The sequence below is a fragment of the Anolis sagrei genome, chromosome 1 (assembly GCF_037176765.1).
Source record: "Anolis sagrei isolate rAnoSag1 chromosome 1, rAnoSag1.mat, whole genome shotgun sequence".
Classification (NCBI taxonomy): Eukaryota; Metazoa; Chordata; class Lepidosauria; order Squamata; family Dactyloidae; genus Anolis; species Anolis sagrei.
This window is the reverse complement of record NC_090021.1, coordinates 202,306,645-202,331,268: the sequence shown is the minus strand read 5'-3', so window position 1 is coordinate 202,331,268 and position 24,624 is coordinate 202,306,645. Positions and strand designations below refer to the sequence as shown.

General features: G+C 38.8%; 1 protein-coding gene across 2 annotated transcripts in view; it reads left to right on the top strand.

Annotated features, from left to right (window-relative positions):
• GPD2 (glycerol-3-phosphate dehydrogenase 2) overlaps positions 1-20,908 on the top strand; it is an 89,349-nt gene extending 68,441 nt beyond the window's left edge. For both annotated transcript variants that reach the window (XM_060777186.2, XM_060777194.2), the window contains exons 10-17: positions 4,352-4,486; positions 7,047-7,222; positions 7,764-7,895; positions 8,528-8,686; positions 10,322-10,434; positions 11,529-11,607; positions 11,728-11,826; positions 17,690-20,908. In XM_060777186.2, coding sequence (XP_060633169.2) covers positions 4,352-4,486; positions 7,047-7,222; positions 7,764-7,895; positions 8,528-8,686; positions 10,322-10,434; positions 11,529-11,607; positions 11,728-11,826; positions 17,690-17,815 — 1,019 coding nt within the window. In that variant the 3' untranslated portion in view covers positions 17,816-20,908. The remainder of the gene's footprint in view (positions 1-4,351; positions 4,487-7,046; positions 7,223-7,763; positions 7,896-8,527; positions 8,687-10,321; positions 10,435-11,528; positions 11,608-11,727; positions 11,827-17,689) is intronic.
• Positions 20,909-24,624: the final 3,716 nt, after the last annotated feature.

Sequence of the window (24,624 nt, the reverse complement as noted above, 5' to 3'; positions counted from 1 at the left end):
ATTCATATTCAGAGACCTCCCCTTCAGAGTGAAAATTCAGAATTGCTTGTTTGTTCTTCCTTGAAATGGGTAATTGATAGTTCTGTTATTGTTGTAGCCATTAAAGAAAAATGGTCTACAGAAGCAGAAAAAAAACCCAACCCCTATCATTAGGTCCCTCGTGCAGAAATTAAAAGAAGAAGAAGCTGTGGTTTGTCAGGAAAGGTGGTTGCTTCTACAAAGCTACAGCTTGGAGGATTGATTAAGACAGATTTTCTTTCCGGCAGGGCAGTTCTGCAGAAGTAGTTTTTGTGAGCATTTAATGCTTTTGAAAGTAACCAACCTGGGCTGCACACTGTTTTCCACATGTGTAATTAGTCGTGTTTATAGATTGTCTGTTAGAGAATTAACAATTGCGCTGGCCATATCAACTCACTGCAGACCTGCCTTTTTGCTGCCAAAGACAGTGGCAGGGTTATCAACTTACACAGGCTTGGATGTGTTCCAGCTGTTTAATTATAGTGCCACACATGCTGCTTTTTCTAGTTTCATTAATTTATAAATGTAATATGGTATCTTATTTCTGTGATTAGCACTTCATTTTGGTGGGTTAAACATGCTGGCAGAACAACATTGATTTCTCAGATCTCTGCTCTGCTCTTTCAGGATATTTTTACAAGGCCTTATTGATTTTTCTGTTAACACTCCTGTGAAAGGAGTATCTTTAAGACAAAACAAAAAAAGGCAGTCTCACCAAAAACCTCTCCCCTGCCTCCAGTGCACTCATAAGCCTTGTTTGTGATGGCCCTTGTCCACTGTGATGAAATTAACAGATTTTCTAAGATGTGTTTTCATTTAAGAGAGGCCAGTAGCAAAGGTTTCTCCTGGCAGGAAAGGAGGGGAGAGATAGAGAGGCTAAGGATTTGTCTTTAGAAAAAAAAATTAAAATCTTTGTATGGGTATTTGAGTGGGAATCCATCCATTATTTTTTTTGAAAATACTAACAATATGATCTTGTGGCACATATTCCCAGTTCTTGGTTTGTGATCTGTGACTTATTGACTTTTCTATATTTTTGTCTGAGATGACAACATAGCTGTAGCCATGTGCACTAAGAAAGAAAGGGAGGGGATTTATTGTAATGTATATTCTGTTTTCTCTTTTATTGTCTCTGAAGTTTTCCCTTTCTCTCCTTTGGTGTAGGCTAGGAGACCTATTTCGCCAACATGAGCGAGAATACCTTTGTAGAGTGGTTCTCAACCTGTGGGTCCCCAGGTGTTTTGACCTACAATTCCCAGAAATCCCAGCCAGTTTACCTGTGGTTAGGATTTCTGGGATTTAAAGTCCAAAACATCTGGGAACCTACAGATTGAGATCCACTGCATTAGTACTAAATGGCTATGGGGGTTAAATAGTCTAAACACACCAGATCTCATCTGATCTTCAAAGCTCAGCATAGTCAGCCCTGATTAGTACTTAGTGAGGAAGACCACCAATGAATGCCAGATGCTGTAGGCTATATTTCAGAGGAAGGAACTGGCAAAACCACCTCAGACTATTCCTTGCCTAAGCAAAGCTTGTGAAATTCACGGGGTTACCGTAAGTCAACAGACAACTTAAAGACACATACAGAGAAAGTAAATGACTAAATAAAGGAAAAGGCTGCACTTTTTTTTTTCAAGCAAAATTAGATAAAGCCGACAACTGGTGACAACTAAAAGTATTGATCTGTGTTTCTGCGACCTCCTCCTGATTTCTTCTGGTGGTCCAAGGGAAACCTTGAGGTGGCTGAAAGTGTGATTTTAATATTTAACACACACAATTCATGGGACTGAAAGGGTGAAATCTCAAATTTCATCGGCCTCCTTCCCCTATTGAAATCATTGACATTTCTGTCTCTTGCAAACACCCTGCAGCAAATGGCTTTGATATTCTTTCCCAAGGTCTGGCAATGGCAGATGAAATCTTGAGCAACTCATGTGCAACAGGCCAAGTCCAGATTGCATCATATGCATGTGAGAAATAATTCTTCTGGGTTGGTCTTTGGGTGCCATGGTTTTACATTCTACTGCCATAGAAAGATTTCTAATATTGTGAGAAGCAGAGAATGGATCTTACTAGAAACAATGCATGTAAATGACCCTTCTGCCATGTGTATGATGTAATTTGGGTTGAAAATTAGTAGTTAGAATACACAAAAGTTTCAGTTGCTTTTGGTGCCAAGAGTCTTGTTAAGCAATGAAGAAGTGATGGGAGGTTTCTAAGCATAAACAGTTACTTGTTCTCATCTTGCTACTGCGGAACAAAGCAATTTACAGCAGGTAGTTGCCCCAGATTTTTCCTAAAAGTGGGAAGGGGTTGGTGACAGTATTCTTTGAAAGCAGAATGGCAGCACTGTTTTGCTCTGCAATCATACTTTTTAACTGTATTTAAAATATTAAATTTTGCTCCGAAGCGCTAAGCCTAAACTTGGCTATCTTGGCATTCTTTCCTCCGTTGTCACTTTTAAACAATTAAAACAGTGTATTTTAAATAAAATATATGGCAATCGAACTAGTGGAGAAATACCTTGAACACAATGCTTCCCCCCCCCCCCCTTTCAATAAATAGCCAAAGCAGACATTCCCAGAACTTTAAGTTCTCTAATGATATTTTTTCCAGCAAACACAATAAAAAGTTGCCACACATTCATAAATTTTTCACAGCTGTAATTTTTAATGTAAATCTCAGTTGGTGCTTCAGTTTATCAATCAAAAACAATGTTCAAAATTCACCAAATTCTCAGAGTTTTTATTTAAACTTTGCAATCTAGCTGTTGTCATTCAAAGAAATTCATTATGATGAAGAACTGAGACCATTAAATATGGAAAGCTTTGAGAATACTCCACGTTTCATTTAACGTTTTTGATAGAAAATTAAGTTCTGTTTTCCAAAACCTTCATAGAAGCACTTTTGCCACTTAGGGTTGTATTCTATTTATAACACCCTCTCCAAGCAAGAGTATTAAAAAAAATAAACACACAATAACTTAGAAAAGTTTCATGAGAGCCCAGTGGCATTCATAAATAATTTTACATTCATTTTTCTTCAAATAATGTAAGATTGTTTTAAAAGCACGGGGACACCAAATGTTCCTTCATTTAGTTTAGTAAATGTGTTGTGTTCTAATTTTAATCCTGTTGATGGACTGTAAGAAAAATTACATACACATATACATATTATTTGAGATGATGCCTCAGATATAGACTCAGAGTTCCTTGTTGCATTTAAATTTTGAAATTTACTATTCAGTTTAGAAAAATTGGTTTGGCAATTTAGGCACTTGATGGTTTTGCAAATATATGAAAGCCTGAGATGGAAATATAATTGTAGAGTGGAAAGGAACTAATTCTGTCTGAAATGGTGAACTGCATTGCAAGAAGAAGAAAAATACAAACTCCTTTGGATCTTTTGGAATACTTCTTTATTATTTCCCTGTAATTAATTATGTCATTTTATATATCACACTTGTCGAAAACAGTAAGGATTGCTAGAAAATTAAATATATTAAAAGGACTCTCAATATTTTAGTAATCTTGAACATATTGAAATACAAATGTGCCATGTGTTACATGTTTATGTGTCATATGTTACATGACAAATAAAGATATGCCCACAAGACATTTTTATCTCCATGGACTCAAGATAACTTGTATTTTGTCTGTATCCCCACACTGCTGTATATTTCCACGGGTGCAGGGGGTGAGTATAGCTGATATCTACGCATGAGATTGCTAAAGAACAGACAGCAGGTCAGCATAAACGAAAAGCATTATTCACTGTTCGTTTGTAGCAAATTGCATAAAATCTATATTTTTTCTGAAAGCCTAAAAGAATTAAGCTTAAAATGTTTTAGTGTTTGGAAGTTTTCATAATATTTCAGTACTTAAAAGAGTTTCCTTCATGTTAAGGTCTGAATGAGTCCCAGTTTTTTTAGATCAATTTAAATTTTGTTTGTGACTTTTCCTGATTTACATTCTCATTTTAGGTATCTTGTCCCATCTCCTGTGGCATTTCACTTATGTGAGGCAACTAACCCTTTCTAGTTCTGTCATATTATTGTTGTGAGGTTTCTCAAAGCCTGCTTAAACATTAGGCTTTATTAAATCAAAAGATTTGTACTTCCTTCTCTCTCTCTCTCTCTCGTTTTTTGCCTTTCTGCCATTAACATTTGTAGAGTCTGGCAGCATTATTTCTCTGAAATGACATTTAAGAAATTGTGGTAAACATCTTTTTTTTCTTTTTTGGTGGCACTTTGAGCATATATTGTTTTAAAAACCCTTCTTTGGAAGACTTTTCTAATAGGTTTTCCATTTTGCCTTTTCAACAACAGTGAGGAGAGGAGATGTTTTAGCTGCATGGAGTGGGATTCGTCCCCTTGTAACGGATCCCAATTCCAAAGACACTCAGTCCATCTCCAGGAACCATGTGGTGCACGTTAGTGACAGTGGACTTGTGACCATAGCAGGTACCAAAACTTTTAATTTCAATCTCTTTTTGTGTCTCTGTCTCTCACACACATACTAGAAATTCTTCACAAGTTGTATGACTTGGAACATCCCATCATTTGGTTAAAGGAAAACATTCAAAAGTCTTCTTTGGAGGCTTTTAAACAGAGGCTGGATGGCTATCTGTCAAGGGTGCTTTGAATGTGATTTTCCTGCTTCTGGGCAGGGGGTTGGACTGGATGGCCCACGAGGTCTCTTCCAACTCTATGCTTCCATGCCAAATTTCCTAATTGTGACAGTAGAAATCGTGAAGGGAATTGTCAGCTTGTGAATCCAATTTTGCCTGCTGGGATCTGTGTCTCACTGAGGTCATGGCCATTTAGAAAGGAGACCGGAGAAGGGAAATCTTTGATGCTCACAGGAGCCTCTGCAGCCAAGAAGCTACCATGACTCCTCGTCCTCTTCACAAGGGGAAGGATGGTGTAGTTGAGACACATAACAGCCAATGCTTTGGGAGGCAACAGAATGCAGACCTGAAAACATGGCTGAGTGCTCCAGGTTGTCCTCCCTTCTCACACACTTCCCACTGTAGGGAAAGAATGGGATGAGCAAAATCAGGTCTTTGGTTATGCTCCTCTCCAGACTCAGCTCCCCACTCCATTCTAAAATGATCATATTATTGGAATCTTTTATACACAATGGATAAAAGTCATGATAATATCGTGGGTTGTTGTAGGTTTTTCCGGGCTATATGGCCATGTTCTGGAGGCAATTTTTCTCCTGACGTTTCGCCTGCATCTATGGCAAGCATCCTCAGAGGTAATGAGGTCTGTTGGAACTATGAAAAATTGGTTTATATATCTGTGGAATGACCAGGGTGAGACAAAGGACTTTTGTTTGCTGGGTCTAGCTGTGGATGTTTCAGCTGATCACCTTGATTTGCATTCAATGGCTTGGTAGCGCCTGGGGGGAATCTTTTGTTGAGGGTGATTTCATGTGCCTGTTTGTTTCCCCTCTGTTGTTTTTCTGCTGTAATTTTTGAGTTTTTTAATACTGGTAGCCAGGTTTTGTTCATTTTCATGGTTTCTTCCTTTCTGTTGAAATTGTCCACATGCTTGTGGATTTCAATGGCTTCTCTGTGTAGTCTGACATGGTGGTTGTGCGAGTGGTCCAGCACTTCTGTGTTCTCAAATAATACAATAGACTTGTCCACAGCTGCATGGTACACGGTAGACTCCTGCAGAGGTGAGAGGATCCCTTTGCTGAACGGAGCATTTGTTGGATTTTCTTGGTGGGTCTGTAAGTGGTTTGTATGTTGTGTTTCCTCATCAGTTTCCCTATGCGGTCAGAACAAACTACGAGCGTAAAGATGAAGATCCACCCAGAGGAAAAGTGTTCTTGCCATACATCAAGGGAACCACTGACCGCATAGGGAAACTGCATAGGAGTCTACCGTGTACCATGCAGCTGTAGACAAGTCTACATAGGGACCACCAAACGCAGCGCCCAGACACGCATCAAGGAACATGAAAGGCACTGTAGACTACTTCAACCAGAGAAATCAGCCATAGCAGAGCACCTGATGAACCAACCTGGACACAGCATATTATTTGAGAACACAGAAGTGCTGGACCACTCGCACAACCACCATGTCAGACTACACAGAGAAGCCACTGAAATCCACAAGCATGTGGACAATTTCAACAGAAAGGAAGAAACCATGAAAATGAACAAAACCTGGCTACCAGTATTAAAAAACTCAAAAATTACAGCAGAAAAACAACAGAGGGGAAACAAACAGGCACATGAAATCACCCTCAACAAAAGATTCCCCCCAGGCGCTACCAAGCCATTGAATGCAAATCAAGGTGATCAGCTGAAACATCCACAGCTAGACCCAGCAAACAAAAGTCCTTTGTCTCACCCTGGTCATTCCACAGATATATAAACCAATTTTTCATAGTTCCAACAGACCTCATTACCTCTGAGGATGCTTGCCATAGATGCAGGCGAAACGTCAGGAGAAAAATTGCCTCCAGAACATGGCCATATAGCCCGGAAAAACCTACAACAACCCATGGATTCCAGTCATGAAAGCCTTCGGCAATACATGATAATATCCATCAGGCAGTCCCTGAGTTACAAAAATCCAATTTATGGATGCCTCATAGTTAAGGATGGGGGTGAGACAATAGGAAGTGAGAGAAATCTACCCCTAGGAGGGAAATTCACTCCTAAATAAGTTATCACAGGGAGCTTTTTCACCAATCCTTGTTTCCACAACAAACTAAATTTTTCAAAATCCAATTGTAATGGGGACAGAAAGTGAGGTGAAATCTACTGAATTGGGGACAGGCAACAAAACAAACAACCCTTCCCTATGCTATTCAAAGCATGCATTCACGTGTGTGTGTGTGTGTGTGTGTGCGCGCGTGCGTGCGCGTGCGTTTATGTGTGTGTATGTTTGGCTGGAGCTACACTTAAAAATGTACGTATTCTGATTTACAAACAAATTCAACTTAACAAACCTACAGAACCTATCTTGTTTATGACTTGGGGACTGCCTATGTTTGTTCACAGGTGGGAAATGGACAACGTATCGCTCAATGGCAGAGGATACTATTGATGCTGCTGTAAAAGCTCATGGTCTTCGTGTCGGTCCCTGTAAGACTTCAGGACTTCTCCTTCAGGGTGCAGAGGGTTGGAGCCCTACTCTTTATATCCGACTGGTTCAGGATTATGGACTGGAAAGCGAGGTGAGACTTGTATCGTCTGTGTCTGTTTTATTAAATAAGATAGAATAGTGTGAAACTAGAACATTTTTAGTTCACAGGAAGGAGCTTTCTCTTTTGGCTGTACAATTACCTCTTCCCATCAAAACAAAAAAAACCCCTTTTGTTTCTTTTTGTTGTTTTTTTCAGAAATGAAAAATATGAAACACATTCTTCAGATTTTTTTATTATTATTGTAATGTCTCTGTATGCATTCTCTCTGAACTATGGCAGTATCCAAGCTTTGTGCCTTCTCACTTCCAGGTAAATCTATTCTTCCAACCTGATCACAGTAGCAGGACTCTAAAGCATCGTTAGTCACTGTTCAATTGATACATGCAAGCAGAATTAATGCTGGCCTCAGCATTCCAGGTGTAGTCAGTTGCCTCCCACATAATCTTGCATCCAGTGTCTTCTTCAGCCTATTTGTTACAGGCAACAGGAGAATTCTCAGGAATCACTCATGTCTTAGGTGAAGCCGTATTCCTGAAAGTATCAGCTGCATAACATGTTCTCAATTCCATAGGTGGCTCAACATCTTGCAAATACATTTGGGGACAAGGCTTTTGAAGTGGCCAAGTTAGCTCAGGTGACTGGAAAGAGATGGCCTATTGTTGGAAAACGTCTTGTGTCAGAATTTCCTTACATTGAGTCAGAGGTATGATGGAGGGTTTTATCTTCCCCTCCCCTTTTCTTTTCTTGTGTTTCTGTTTCAGGTCTCTATTGTCTTATAATACAATGTCGAGTAGCTGTGATTTCTCTTGCTTCTAACTCATAATAGTTAGTAAATCAGAGTACTATAGTCTAAAGAGAGTGAGCTGTCAGTTGGAAATACATTTTATCATGGTTAAAAAATTACAAATGAAGAAAAGTAAATAAATCCTGTTTATATTATGATCTACTTTGATAATACCAACATATCTATATTCCAGATAAATTGGGAATTAAAAAATTGTTTTAAGTTTGGTCTCACATAAATTAGTTTTCCCTGAGGCATCAATATTAGAAGATCTTGAATGCACCAGTACTGATAATAATCTATATTATTAGATTTCCAGTTTTGTAAAATTATGACCAGAATCCTGTTGGTGATATAGCAAATTACACAAGTGTACACTTTTTAGTTCTCATTATGGAAGGAAATATTCTGTATCTCCTTCATGATGTGATGTGCCACCCTGCTGTCCCCTTCATGGCCATTTAAGGGGAGGGGAGAGTACGAGTTCTGTGTTCTGTTTCAGGTTTTCAAAGTCTAATTGATCTTTTGAATGCTCTCTTTCAATACCGTAGATTGAATATGGGATCCAAGAGTATGCCTGCTCTGCCGTGGATATGATTGCCCGCCGCACACGTTTGGCTTTCCTGAATGTGCAAGCAGCTGATGAAGCCTTGCCAAGAATTATTGAGATCATGGGGAAGAGGCTAAAATGGAGTGAACAGAAGAAGAAGGTACAATCAGGGTGGGTCGGGGGAGAGTAGGATTGTCTTGTTCCATAGCCTTAGGTATAGAAGATTCTTTCCAAAGATTAAATTGAGGTAAATGAGGGTATGGAAGCATGTCCCAAGTTATTGGATAGTTCAAAAATGGAAGGGAGGACAGACAGGAGGTGTGTTGAAGGAGCCACATACAGTGGAGAAAAGAAATGATAAAGTCCACACTTATACATGAAACTACTTTCTTACCAAGCTGTGGCCCAAAGCACATTTTGGTCTGTATCCAGTTGTTAGTCCCAACTACAATAAATCGACTAATTCAGCTGCTGAATGCTAAGTCAGTGTTTCAGTAAAACCTATTGATTCAATAGATCAGCTCTAGTTGGAGGAAGCACCTTGATTGGGGCTGTTAGGCTTACTTCATGGGATGCTTTTACAAATAGCCTTTAATAACTTTATTTTTTTTTGTACCCTGCTTCCATCTCCCCGAAGGGACTCGGGGCAGCTTTACAAGGGGACAAGCCTGATCAACATGGTTAAAATATAACAGTGATTGGTCATCTTCTTTGACATAAATTTTTGGAGGTCCTCATCAGTGCTGCCCTTTCTGGTTTTCTTTGAAGTCATAGAAATGAAGAAAGCTAAGCAGGGTAATAGCCTCAGTCCATATGGTGGGTCCCATAATTTCCCTCCATAGCATTGAAAGGAACCAGCTCCTGAAGGGGACTATTTGTAATAGTTATATATTTTGTCTGTGGTCTGACGCTCAGTTTTCATGTTGGAAAAATATTGTATATCTTACAAATACCTGAAGAGAAAGTTGGAGTTTTTATGTGGGGTGTTTTTTTTTACTAGTTGTTGCCCACTGGCATGGGGAATGGAATCTCAATATCATTGTTTTCAGACCCCCAGAACTAAAATATGAAAGTGTAAAGTTTAGGACTTTAGGAAGGTAAAGTGTAGGACTTTAGGAAGGATTGTTTCTGTCAGACTCTCAGCTGTAGAACCCTGCTTTTACATGATCAGAGGCTGAAATAATTTAAGGGTGGTCAACAGTGCTGAGCACATAGGGAAATATGTCTAAAAGGTAAAAAAAAAAAAAAAAAGCTTGGTGGGGAGAAGAAAGCATTTAAAGGCTTGGGCTGCATAGTTGTCCTGCTGCCTGAACACAGCAATCAACAAATGCCAGAAGCGTCAAAAATTAGATATCTCAAAGCTTTCCACTTGCCACTTAGGGTATTAATTGTAGCTATGTGATAGCAGCATTACATTTAAAGGCCACCTCTCGGCCCTTTTGTCTGCAAGCGCAGGTCTTGCTGCCATCACTGTGAGTCGCACGCATAGATTAAGAGTGTGATACAGCCCTAAAAATCTTTACATTGCACGTCTCCTGGAGTAATTATCGCTTGATAATCAACACTTGTACAACCGAACCAGTGATCTAACTGAAGCATGAAATGCTGCCTAATCTTAATTACCTTGTTCACCTTTAAGCACTTTTTGGTCATCAACTGCTGATATTCCTCTAAGGACCGGCAATTATAATTAAGTGAAAGGAGCCAGTAAAACATTACAGCAAAGAAGAAATGCAGAATGTAAATATTTGCTGTTACCCTAGAGCTGAGACTTTGTGTTGCTCTCCCTGTTCAGGAGCAGCTTGAGGAGGCAAAGAAGTTCCTGTACTATGAAATGGGCTACAAGGCAAAGTCAGAGCAATTGACGGATCGTAGTGAAATCACTCTGTCCCCAACAGATATTGAAAGGTAAAGATATTGTGTTAGTCCCTGTTAGTTTCTGTACTCAAGGTAGAATACTCGATGGACTGGCATGCAGTTTAATAACAACACTTTCAGCCATGATTGCTGAGCTATAACATCAAGCCCCCTTGACTTTGCTACCACTGGTGCGTTCCCTTTGTTTCTTTGATATGTTCATAGACAGTCTGAGTGATTCTTATTCTGCTCCCTGGCAAACTAAGAAGATTGTGTTTTCTATTTTAGGCTGAGAATAGAAGGATTGGCTTAGAAAGCTACCTGCCTTACAACCTCAGAAGGTTGATCTATCTTGTGTTGCTGTTTTATAATACAGGCCTCAGATGGGTTGAGAAACCTATGGTCTACCACTGGCCTCAGGTGACATGACCATTTGTCTGGGGTGATAGGAATTACAGTTCAGTTTCCTCTTTCTTGCTTTAAACCAAGATCTTTCTTAGTATTAATATCTCAGATTCTCTTAACTGGAAATCTAAGGCCCAACCTACACTGCCATGTTATGAACTGGATTATATGGTAGACTCACTTCCTCTTACACTGCCCTGAGTCACAGGTTCTGATCCCAGGTTATCTGCTTTGAACTGGATTAAATGAGTCTCCACTGCCAGATAATCTGGGATAAACATATAATCAGGTAGCTTTCTAACCTGGAATATAGGGCAGTCTGGAAGAGGCCTCATATAATGCAGATTGAACTTGAGTCTACACTGCCATATAATCCAGTTCAGTTTGCAATATAATCGCAGTGTAGATGGGGCCTGAGGTATTTGAACCTGGAACCATATATTTATATATTATGTGTTCTGCCATTGAGCTATGTGTCCTTCCCTCAGATTTTGATGACTCTGCCATTGGTGAGCATGGTATGGAATGGAATTTAAAGGAGAAATGTTAGGAAATGAGGAGTTTTTAGAGCTGGTGAAAATAAATGCAGGGGTAGATATTTTGAAAACTGCAGTGAAAGTATTGTGAGGATGCAAGGAACAGGGGGCCTCATAGTTATAAATGAGCCACCTGTTAAAAATCATAATTTAAACTGTTTTTTCTATTTGTACACCTTTTTCACGAATGCTCTAATCTTGCAGATATAAAAAGAGGTTCCACATGTTTGATAAGGAAAGCAAAGGTTTTATTACCATTTTGGATGTGCAGCGTGTGTTAGAGGTAACATTTTACTTCTTCTCTGTTATAAGAAAAAAAAAATGTCAAAATTGCCTGGCATGATATTAATAGTGTAGTATTAATCCAAGCATGTGGGCTTTTTTTCTTTCATATACTTCATAGAGCATCAACTTTCAAATTAATGAAAGTGCACTCCATGAGATTTTGAATGAAGTGGATTTGAACAAAAACGGGCAGGTTGAACTCAATGAATTTTTGCAAGTGAGTGCTTCAACTTATTTATTTATATAGTGTGTGTGTGTGTGTGTGCGTTCGCTTATGTCTGTACAAGAAAACTAGCGTATCAAGTATGTATGTCTAATTACTTGCAATGTTTATTTTTTGTTAATACTGTGGAAGGCAGGATTACTGGAAAATTGCATAGGCATTAATTTCTTGGAGCAGATTTGATTTTTAGAGTGGCAAACTATCCATCTTTAAAAATTGATACAAGATGGAAAATAGTCATTAGATTCGTTCAAGAGGGGGCAACCTATTATGATGCAGTGCTCTAGAAAATAAGGCCCACTGTAAGTCAGCATAGTTCATACCAATCTTTATATTTCTTTTATGTAGCACCTTTTAGCAGCCCTCCCTGTGAAATAATCTTCCACTAAGTAAAGGTAAAGGTTTTCCCCTGACATTAAGTCCAGTCATGTTTGACTCTGAAGGTTGGTGCTCATCTCCATTTCTAAGCCAAAGAGCCGGCGTTGTCCATAGACACCTTCAAGGTCATGTGGCCAGCATGACTGCATGGAGAACCATTACCTTCCCGCTGGAGCGATACCTATTGATCTACTCACATTTCCATGTTTTCTAACTGCTAGGTTGGCAGAAGGTGAGCCTAACAGCGGGAGCTCACACCATCCCGGAATTGAACCTGTGACCTTTCGGTCAACAAGTTCAGCAGCACTTTCAAGGGGGGTCATGTTCCACTGGCTCTTTACGAAGACAAAGTGCTGTGGTAGTTCCCATGCCCGGCCACAACCAATAATAATAATAATAATAATAATAATAATAATAATAATAATAGTTTATTTTTAACCATCCCAATCTCTCTGAAGGGTCTTAGCCTAAACCTTTAGCCTACAGGTCAGTGTAGCCAGTCTTTTTAATTATTAGTAATATTATTTTCTTTCAACAGCAACATCAATAAAATAAAATATAAAGTGGATTTTACACATGTGGAGGAGGACTCCCAGTTTTATATTGTGCTGAATATATGTATGATGAAACCCATACCAGAACTTTCTAGTCTTTTAATATTATCTCCTGGATCTTCCTATCTTGCCTACTCCAGTACTAGGGCCACAAGTAGCTCAGCTAACACACATTAAAATCCTGGATCAATCATGTATTTGGCAGACCTGTTTGATGGGTTGGCCATGTGAAGGGAGGTCATTCATATTTCTAGATTTCATATCAACCTGTAAGGAGAAATGTTCCGAAAGTGACAGAGAAAACTGATGCACATGGAATTGGTGGACAGAAAGTGGAGGAAGGAATCGCACATTTGAGCCTGCAGGAAGTTTTTGACCACAATGATGTGTTTTTGCCGTGATGGCTGAACTGAGGCCCCTTCTACACTGCCATCCATATAATCCAGATTATCAAAGCAGATAATCCACCTTGCTTTGAACTGGATTATATGAATCCATACTGCCATATCCAGTTCAAAGCAGATAATCTGGATTTTATGTGGCAGTGTAGAAGGGAGCTGAGTCACACTGCCGTTTTGAACCATAGACAGAAAGGGGGAGAAAACATGTGTGACTTCAGAAATGCAAATGTTGGAACATCTGTCTTGTTTCGAAATCAAGATCCTGTAAAATGTACAATCAGAACTTTTAAAAGTAAGGTTCTGAAATGTTTCTCAGTGTCCGTGTGACTCTTTTCATGCAGCAGCAGCTAATTTGTTTTCTTTTGCTAGCCAGGTTTTTTTGTTTGTAGGGCCTTTCATGGTCAGGTATGTCAGATGACTGCCAGGTCCTTCCTGCACTATGGCAATGATGAATGCAGAACATGAGATAAATTAATGCTTGGGATTTTGGTCAATGTCAGCCCTTTCTTCACTGTGTCAAGTTAAACAAACAAGATCAAGGCAAGGGAAAATGGTAATTGTCTCTCTCCAGATGGGCTGTGGAAGAGAGCACTGTTGAATCTAAATGCAGAATTTTTTACCGGTTGTGTCCAGAGTCTGTGAACACACACTCTAGAGTCACAGATATGATATGTATTCACCTAAGACTTTGTAAAATAAATTATTGGAGTAAATACATTTTAGAGAGTGTAGTGATTTAAATTGTGCTGTGTTTTTTTAAAGAGCTCTTAACATTAACACCCACTATTTTATTTATTTTCAGAACCCTAAACAAATAGCCTTAAATGTATTATTTTCTTTTCTAATGAGGCAGTTTTCTTCAACATCAGCAGCTCTCTTGCTTTGTAATTGTATTTGATTGCTTTTTGGCTTGTTTGAATGTGCTGTCATGTCAGAAGTTGAAACAGTTTATCCTACTGTTTCTCTTTTAGAAATCACCATGTTCTTCTTATGCATCATATATAATATGACTTGTTTTAAAATGCAATTTTACCCCATCCTCAGCCACCAAAGTTATAAAACAGATCTTGTCAGACTTGCATGCCAAACAATACAACACAAAAGGGTTGGAGTTTAAGCAGTAGAAAGAAAAAAGATCATTGAGTAAGGTCTCTTTTACACTGCCCTATAATCCAGATTATCAAAGCAGATAATCCACATTATCTGCTTTGAACTGGATTATATGATTCTACATTGCCATATAATACAGTCCAAAACAGATCATCTGGATTTTACATGACAATGTAAAAGGGGCCTAATTCGTTAACCTGAACATGAGGAATTTCTAGTTTTTCCATTATACCTGTGTGGAAACCCAAGCCTCTTTTGCAGAACTTCTCTTAACATCCTTGAAATGTGGTCCAGGTCTTAAGCTGGTCAAAATAATTAAATCAGCTTGTCTTATCAGTTGTGTGTGTTATTCAAGACTGAAATAAGGAGAAGTCCAGAAATGGTCAACTGGTGGACCTAAATTCCTGGAATAATTCACTGAAGCCAAATCTAGCACTAACTACATGCCAGATCCTCAGTGGCAATAGAATTTTTCATAATATTTGTAGGAAACAGAAAAACTATAGAAAGACTGGAACTCAAATTTACTGGTCAGTAACTGGAAGTGACTTGATTAGGCAATTTTAGGTCATTCCTCTTTAACGTGAGGTGAATATCAGATGGAGCAATGAAAGTTTGCTTCTCACAGATGTCTACCTGGTTCCTTCTTTAAATAATCCTATTAACCTCACACCACAAAACCAACCCTTCAAGGATAGGACTCTAAATATCCTATCCTTGAAGGGTTGGTTTTGTGGTGTGAGGTTAATAGGATCAAGTCACAGGAAAGGGGAAAGACAAGATCACATTGTCTGGTTAGGTGACTTCCTGGTTCACACTAAACATCATTTTAATGGAAGCTGTGGAATAGAGACATTTCTGCAGATCATTGGTTCTCAACCTGTAGGTCCTCAGATGTTTTGGCCTTCAACCATCAGAAATTCTAACAGCTGTAAACTGGCTGGGATTTCTGGGAGTTGTAAGCCAAAACACCTGGGGACCCACAGATTGAGAACCACTGCTTTAGATGTTACTGGAGAAATCCAATAGCTTTGAAGCTAGGATTCAGAAAAATGTATGCACTCCCTCTCCATTAAATAAAAAGAACACAAAACAACAGATGACTGTTGTATGTGTGGTGACAAGGAGGTCAGATAGTATAGGGACAGTGTAGGAATTGGAGTGGCTGGTATCCTGAGTTAGATGCCGCAGAAGCCACACTGATTTAAGTATAAAATCCATTTTATTGAAATTATCCCATACCTGCTTGCCTCTCACTATTTGAAATCAATACAGTAAATCTCTCACCGGAAAATGTTCATATTGAATTATTTGAGCTGAATCAGATGAGTTTGCGCTCACATTTCAAAATGCACACTGGGAGTTTACTTGTGCACCTATCTCGCCAACTTGTAAGAAATATTTTGGTTGAGAAACCCTCCAAACCAATGACCCTCCAAACCAATTTGTCCTCACTGAAGCCCTGGGTAAAGTTTAGTATTATCATAGACTGGCTAATTAAAAGAATAGCATTTTTATTTTTTCATAATGTGTTTTTTCAGGTAGGGCTTTCGATTAAATCTAAGCAATGTTTTCTTGAATACATCTGATGGAGCTACACAACTGGTTGAACAGCTACTTAAACTGGTCTTCCTGTTTCTGCCCTTGTGCCTGACTTCTGGATTGTAAGCCTGTAGGGTAGAGATAGATAGTGTCATTCTTTTAAAGTGGCATCTACATAATAGTGCTAAAGAAATAAATGCATCTGTTTGTGTCGATCTAGTCTTTCAGACAAAGCAGATGCACTTGCTTGAATGTCCTGGCCTATCACAAGTAGCCAGAAGGCTCCCAATAAAAACTTGACCATGGTTTCTCTGGCAAGCCAATGAATTAACTTTGAAGTCAGGAGTAATCAAATAAAACCTATGTATATATGTGTCCTGGAGGGATTCCTGATTGCTCACAAACAGTAAAGGAGGCTAAATAATGCATTGCAAATTGTTCACTCATCTCTACTTTAGCCCTTAAGAAACAACTCAGAAAAGTAACATAAGAATGTGGCTTGTAGCGTTTGCTGTCATGCTGATATAACGTGACTCAACCCCAGCGTGAAATGGATATATAGGGCAAAAAAAGCAGGGTTTCCTGGTTGTTCTATAGATTTCTGGTACTTTCTCACTTGAAAAATGATGAGTGAACCCCCATGTCATGTCAAATTACTAATAGGCAAGTGCAGATATCCTGTGAGAATACTGGAGACATTTGAGAAAGATTCAATGCAAGTTTTTAGAAACTTAAGAGTGACGCATATTTAAAAACCTGTGCCCCATAAAGGAAAGATGAGCTAGGGGAGTGATGTAGAACTTGTGATCTTCCAGAAATTCGTAGGCTGCAATTCCCAGAGTTCTTCTCCTTTGTCTATGGTGGTGGGGGCTGATAGGATTTTGGACTCCACAATCTTTGCAGATCCCAGGTTCCACACAAGCCTTGCTTTAATTGGCCCATCATCATCATGGAGCCCCCAGTGGTCCAATGAGTTAAACCCTTGTGCCGGCAGGACTGCTGACCGAAAGGTCGGCAGTTCAAATCTGGGTGCAGACTGAGCTCCCATATGGCAGCTCCAGCTTCTCATGCAAGGATGTGAGAGACGCCTATCACAGGATGGTAAAACATCTGTGCGCCCCCTGGGCAATGTCCTTGCAGATACCCAATTCTCTCACACCAGAAGTGACTTGCAGATTCTCAAGTCACTCCTGACACGAAAAAAAATCAGAACAACCCTTGTGCCGGCAGGACTGTAGACCGACAGGTCGCAGGTTCAAATCTAGGGAGAGTGTGGATGAGCTCCCTCTGTCAGCTCCAGGTCCCCATGCGGAGACATGAGAGAAGCCTCTCACAAGGATGGTAAAACATTCAAAAAACAAAAAAACAAAAAACATCCAGGCGACCTCTGGGCAATGTCCTTGCAGATTGCCAATTCTATCACACCAGAAGTGACTTGCAGTTTCTCAAGTTGCTTCTGACATGAAAAAGAAAAAGTTTAGGACTCAAGGCAGCTTATAACAGTTAAAACAAACATAGGCAAAAAGTCAGAACTTACAAAATTTAAAAAACGCAAAAACATTTCATAATAACCAAAACCTTTTAAAAACATAAACCATTAAAGAAGAACATCTAGCTCATTGATCAGTCAGTTTCCCAAAGCCAGCTGAAGTACAAAGGCTTTTGCCTGTCTGTGAAAGTATAGCAAGCTTATCCTCTTTGGAAAGGGAGTTCCAGAGTCAAGGAGTAACCACTGAGAAGGTATTTGAGTGCAAATTCATTTTACCCTTTCAAGCCAAATATTGCTATATGCATGTGAATAGGTTTGTATGCATTTTATGTATGAGAATAAACAAAAGTAATATCAAAGTCCCTTCGATCTTGTCTCCTTAGCTCATGACCGCTATTCAGAAAGGATCTATTTCTGGAAGCCGGCTAGCAGTACTTATGAAAGCCGCGGAAGAGAACATTTCTCGGCGTGAAGTGATTTCAGTGGATCGGAGTGGAGGTGGACTGTGAGTTTTGGGAGCTTAGAGCGACAGAATGGTGTCCCGTGTAGCTGCATCTCTCGTTGCTGTAAAAACATTCCAGTGCTTTCAGATGTCGCTGCTTCTTCTACTCAAACCTGTCTTACGCTGAGCAACTGTGCAGAAAACCACGTTGCTGCAGTTCTCTCTTCCTTTATGTTTACTGTAAAAGCCCTGCTGCTCTGACTTGTGGCCTACTCAATGGGCGCATATTGTGTCTGCTTTGCACAGAATCAATGATGGACAAGCATTTGAAGTAAGGAAGAGAGGGAGCTGAGATATCGTTTTCTGGGCTAATTTCACTCTGATGTCCGGACAGCAGTGAGAACGATTCATCTTCTGTGTCTCACAAAGGGGTCCCCACCCTCCTTTTCACAGCTTGCAAACTTGAACTGACGAAAATAGAAGGTGCCAGCATGCTTTGTGTGCCATCTTCTTGGAAGTGTCTTGTGATAAATATTCACCCTTTTCCTAGAACCTTGTTGGGGTTAATAATACTTTTAATCTACAAAACGTGCATGTCAAACGAGTGATTTACCATCAGAAAGAATAAGAGTACTTGTATCTAGGATTTCTTTTTTTGGGTAGAATATTACCCAAAACCAAAATGAAAGTCCTGCCAAGGAATATTTAAATGCTGCTAGACTTAGTTTTACCAACCTTGGACATACAGGTAGTTAAGTCTCATTGAAACTACTAAAATTTTAATAACTATGTTATGTACACCAGCTGAGTTGAATTAATTTCTGAAAAGCACACTGAGGCAGCATCGGATTAGAAGCACATCATAAGAATAGCTTGAAACAAACATGTGCCTATTATTCTACCCTGGAAAAAATGTAATTCGGTGTTTTCCCTTTACTGTTAACTTTATTTTTGTAGAGGATTTAACACATGCATGAAAATTGACTGATCTGTTTGTTCATCTGTACTGGACGCACAAAACAATTAAGGTGGATAACTTTAGGACATTTGGGACTCTGTTTCTTGCCTAACATAAAGCAAAGGCATCTGTGAGCCATCTTTGATCCCACTCCAGGAGAAAGGCAGCATATAAATAAAATTACATATAAAATAAAGGGAAAAAACATTACCGGTAGAATTTTTGTCTTGAACATTTCTATCAGTTTACTCAAGTTCATATTTTGTTCAAGGTAATGTTCCTGCAAGTTTTCATATGGATAAGATTTGCAGTCTTGGAAATTTTAGGCTGAAATCCTTTTCTACATTGTTGTTTAGATTGCTGAGTGACACAAAGAAGAACATGTCTCAAAGCGAAATGTGGGAATTGGTCTAAAAGTGTCACTTCCGCAAGGACCTTAAATACGGTTGCCAGTCTGATTAGAGTAGGCCCACTGAATTAATTGCTGGAATGAATGTCAATGCTTATGTAAATAACATTGATTCGGTGGGTCTAATCAAGTTGGGACAAACAATTGGGTATAGCCTGGGGATTTTGGTTTTGGTCAAATATTTTTGTCTGATCAATTGTTACACTGTGCTAATATTTTACAAACAGTGCTTTTCAACTTGTACTCTTTAAAAAAAACAACTCTATGCAAATGTGAAAGGCATAGAGGCATGCTATTGCTAGAAATAGACACTGGAATGTAAAAGCAACCCTATAGCTAAGTTCAGAGGGAGGCATTTGCATCTATAAATGACATTTTTAAATTTTGTCCAAGTTTGAGTATATGGAGCTGGGTTCTGATAAGAAAAAAAATACAGCAGTATTTTCGGGGATGGGGGGGAGGATCTTATGCAATCCAGAGTGGATCTTTTTCCTTATTTGTTTTTGATAAAATCAGTATGCTTCAAATATATACTTTTTACAAATTGACAGTGGAAATGGGGAGGGAGAACAGAGTTCTCTTGCTTCTGCCCCTGCGCAAATGATTGTTTGGTGCTGCCAAGACATAATGGACTCTTTGTACATATCGGGTTTCATCTCTTTGCATTAAGTACAGGAAAATCAGCTCAGAGGGGAGTAATCAAAAACTATCTCATGTATTTGAGATGTTTAAGAAATGAGTGTTTGTTATAACTATTCCCTAAGAATGTGCCAATGATTTTATTTAACTTTAAACAAAGTGGCGTTTTAAAATCACCCTCCCCCTTATAATGCCAGTGATTGAGAAGTGTATGTCCCTCATCCATGTGCCCATCAATGCACCCATTTCTTTGACAAGTAAGTTTAACCTGGCAGGGGATGATAGTAACTGTTGAAGAGCAAGCCATGCTTTTGCTTAGTATGTTTTTCTAAATAGGCTCCTTCTCCATGATAACAGTGATGTCTAGTTGTGCCTCTTGCTAGCTTTGTTCTTGCTGGTTTCTCTCTTTTTTTTCCTTTTGGTTAAACAGGTGCAGTCATATTGTGAAAGTGAATGTACGTTTGGCTTTTCTTTTGTAATTTAGATGCATGCTCTTCATTGGGGGTTTGATCTTTCTGTGCCATTTCCCCTTGCATTCTTCTCCTATAGCAGAATAAAACACACATCTCTGTTTTGTAGGGGGAAGTGAAAGAAGTTGTGTGCATCATCCTACACCTGCTTGATTCAGTAAAATTAAAGACTCTGAATTAGTTGATTAAATGCCACCTTAACCCCCCTCCTTTTTTGTATCTCTTTGGAAGATTGTCATATAATGAATGGTAAATGCAAAGTCCTCGCAGGATTGTTTTACAGTGTGTTAATTGGTGGAATGCTACTGTATTGCTGTGTTTTAAAATGAAAGAAATTTGACAACAAGGGGCTTTTTGGTATGTATACATGCCGCATGTTTTTCCATCCGGCACTTTTACGTAACGTGTTGGGTATTGTTCAGGATTGGACTGTTAAATACTGTGTTTGAGGCCAGATTGTCATTTTTATAAATGTCTTGGTGTTTTATTGCCATTATTTATTACTTTTGATATACAGAATGAGCTGCATGCATTTATAGAGCAATAAGAGGATGTATTTAATGTGCCTTGTTTTTAACTGAATAAGAACTGAAAGCATGAATCAATAAAACTGATTAAAATGGTCCACTCACTGGCATTTTGATGTTACTGGCAGTTACTGGAATAAAGTTGATTATCCTTGAACTATTCTTCCCCTATCCCTCCTGTTTTCCAGTGGGAAAGTATAAAACAGATATCTTGAACTTTAGTTTTAAGAGATAGTATTAATTACTGGCCTTAACTCAATATGTTGAGTGGCAAATGACGAGTTAAAGCGCAGCAAAACATGCCATAAGAGTTAATGACAAATGTTTTCGTTGAAATATATTATTGTTGCTTCAGCATTTTTTCATTCCTTTCCCTCCACTTATTCATTGTGGTATGAAACAAATGGCAATAACCATCAAATGTCATTATTTTTATTTTTAATTCAACCCTCTCTCCTTGGGCGCCAAGTTATCACACAGATTAACTTTATCATGACTAAAATCAATATGAATTAATAGGAAAGATTATCTAATCCTTTTTGATCATCTTGAATATCAGGCTGATCCCAAATTGACAAGTGCTGATAAATGTTCTGACAGTGGAGGGAATTAGTAAAGCTGTTTACAAGTTTTCTAATGCGAACTTTGTAGTGCTCATATTCACCTGTAGTTCCCTACCTTACATATGATTGTATTTTTATTTTTGTTTTTTAGTATTAGGAGTTTATGTGTGTGTAAATAGTTTGGAAATGGTGGTTGGGACATTCTAGGCAGCTTAGAACTGAAGCCTCTTAAATATAATTTCAACTTGGTTAAACCATCATTGTGTAAACAGTAGTGTGCCCTAAAACATGTTTCTGTATCAGTTAGTATGTTAAGAAGTATAGTTGGCACTCTGTATTCATGAATTCTGCATCTAAGATTCTACCAGCTACCGTTTGGAAGTAATTTTAAAGCAAATCCTGGTTTTGCCATTTTTGGCAAACTAAACCCTAGTGGATACCAAGGGCCCAGTGGATAAAAATAAATAAATCCATGCTTCCCTTCCAATGACTGCTAGCAACCCCTCTTTTCTTCATACAGATAGATATGCAGTCCTGATTTCAGGATCAACTCAATAAAATAAATCTCTGTTTGGGCGTGTGAGAGAGCGTGTGGCATGCAGGGGGACCGCTGCCCAAGACTTGATTTTCAAAACATGTGAGGTAAGGAGCCACACACATTTGAGCCAGAAATATCAAAGCAGGGCTCGGAGTTCAACTGCAGTCCTTTGAGTGAATTCTGCCATCAAATTTGAACTGATTGCCTTTGATTAGAGGAGATTACAGAGCATCTTCAGCGAGGTGCGTTTTGCCACTAAATGTGTTCCTTTTCCTCGCCCCCTGCAAAGGAAGGGCTTGTTAAGTTTGCCTGTACCTTGCCTTTGAGCCTTACCTCCCCCGCTCCGCATCCTCGCCTCAATTATCCACTGGAGGTATGAAACATATACAGAGGCACAAGAGCATTCAAGCTGTACAATATTTGCACAGGTGTGATGATCAGAAGGCAGCAGGCGTCCGTCCAGAATCAATACTTCACTCAATCTGCGCGAGACGCAACTAATTTAGGAGAATTCCAGGTCTTGCCTCCCTCTCTGCTAGCGTCTCCCTGCTTTCCATAGACTGTCAGTGGCTAATTCCACAATAAGTGGAGCTAAACGACGCTGTGCCTGCTCTAATTTACCTGGAGATTTATTTTATTTTATTGCCTCTGAAGACATAATTATGCATTAGATTGAGCTGGATTTGTATGGAAGAGCAAAGAAAGAGATAGAATCTGTTCCCTTTTTAGAAACTCAGAAGAGAAAATACACACAATTGGAGCCTGAAATTGGCCTTCCCTGAGTGTCAATTCAAACTTACAGTTAAAGCCTGTTTCTTCAAAGTTTTTTGTTCCTTTTTTTTAAGTGGGCACAGTTTCTTGGATTATCGCATGTTCAACAGCTGCACCATCTGAAGGACGTCTGTTCTTGACATGATTTAGTGCTGCATGCATTGTAGGGTATGTTTTCTTGGCTCCATCGCAGCCTTGATAACAATGAAATCACAAGCTGCAATCTGTTTTTTTAAAAAGGCACCCTGGAAGGCCGTGGATAGGAAAAGAAATGTCCAGGTTTGACTGTCTATTGCTGAGCTATATGAACTGGATGTGAGATCCTATTTTACCAACTCTCCCCACCCCCTTCCTCTGCTTGTCTTGAGTTAAATGTCATTAATTCAAGCGTTCAAACTAAAAGAAACTGAAAGGAACTGAATCAATGTATACATTGATTGGAAGCACTTTTTAAAAAGCAAGAATGCCTTGATCCCCCCCCCTCCTAATTCACAACCTCTGGACATAAATGGACGCTTGCCCCCCACTAATCTGTTCTGGGGAATTTATTTTATTGAACTGCTGCGATGCTTTTAGTTTTGCATCTCTACAATTAACTGATTTGCAATTCATTTTTATGCATGCTGGGTTTTCCCTGTCCGAGTCTAGAAGCTGTAAATCTCGGATCTATTGAAGTGACAGGGAAATATATTTCATTTTTCCCATGAATCATTTGCCATCCTTATTGCAGAAAAATGGCAAAATTATGGTGTACCATGTTTTAATAAATTACCGCTTTTAAAAATGTGTTCTGTGACCTGCTTGGAAAAGAGAATACTGGTCGTGATGAGAGAAGCTTGGTAAATAACTTATTTCCCCTACTACCACCATAAAATCTAAGAGTATGACATAGTGCATTCTAAATATTTTAATGTTGTGATGTGTTCATCTAATTCTGATACAAATCCAATTTTTATGTGTGTGAAGCATTAAGATTATTTTCCTTGTGTACTATTAGCAGACATTGCAAAAGACAATTTTCTGTTTTATATACATCTTACCTCTTTTCAGTTGTTTATCATTCACAAGATATGTGCAGATTTTAATTCTTCAAAATGCCGTTATTGCTGTATATTGCTGTTGGGTTTTCCACAGACCATGGCATACAGTATACCACAATGCAAAATGTTGAATAATTCTTTTCAGGTTGTCGGTTGTGACTACAAAAACCGAAATCCCATAAAATATATAGCAAAATTGCTTACTTTCTTGTGTACTAGTTGTACCCGAATGGCTAATTTTCACTAATCCTCTTTGAGGAGATGATTGTATCCTGTAAAAGATGCCTACCCTGTCAAACCGGACAAGGTTTTTTTCCCCTCTTGATAAAAAATATTCATTGCACTAAGCTGTTAAATGGCCAATTTTGAAAACAATTTTTTAAATGGAGCTCATCCAGCTATATCAGTACTTCAAGCTGCACTGAACCATTAAATAAAAACCTGGGACAAATGCCTTTGAAAAGGGTTAATTAGCTTTAATATTGATTTATTCCATATAGGGTAGTAATAGAGTAGAACATTTATTTCTGTTTTGGATCATTAAAACAGTCTTTGATGAAAATTTGTGTCAAATAAATAATATTCAGACCGATTAAGAGTGTGGTTTTTGGAGCAACACCCAAGATGTTCTGGTTTTCTTGTTTGTTTGTTTGTTTGCTGTTGTTTTTGTAGGATTTCATAGATAATTTACCTCTGGTAGGGCTTTGTAGATTTTTCCCCTCCTTATCTATATTTAGATATTCAAAACACACCACGTAAAACACCCAAGAGGCTTTTAATCCTAAAGAGGTAGGATTCAAGTCTTAACCCTATAGTAAGCATGAAGAGGTTGAGAGGAAAGGTGGGCAGAAAGAATAACACAGCTTTATCTCTGTGTTAGGAAAAAAAATCTCCAGGCAGAAGGCAAATGCAAGTTTTTCCTTCTCTTCCTTCTCTTCCCCCCCCCCTCCCCCTTCATTTT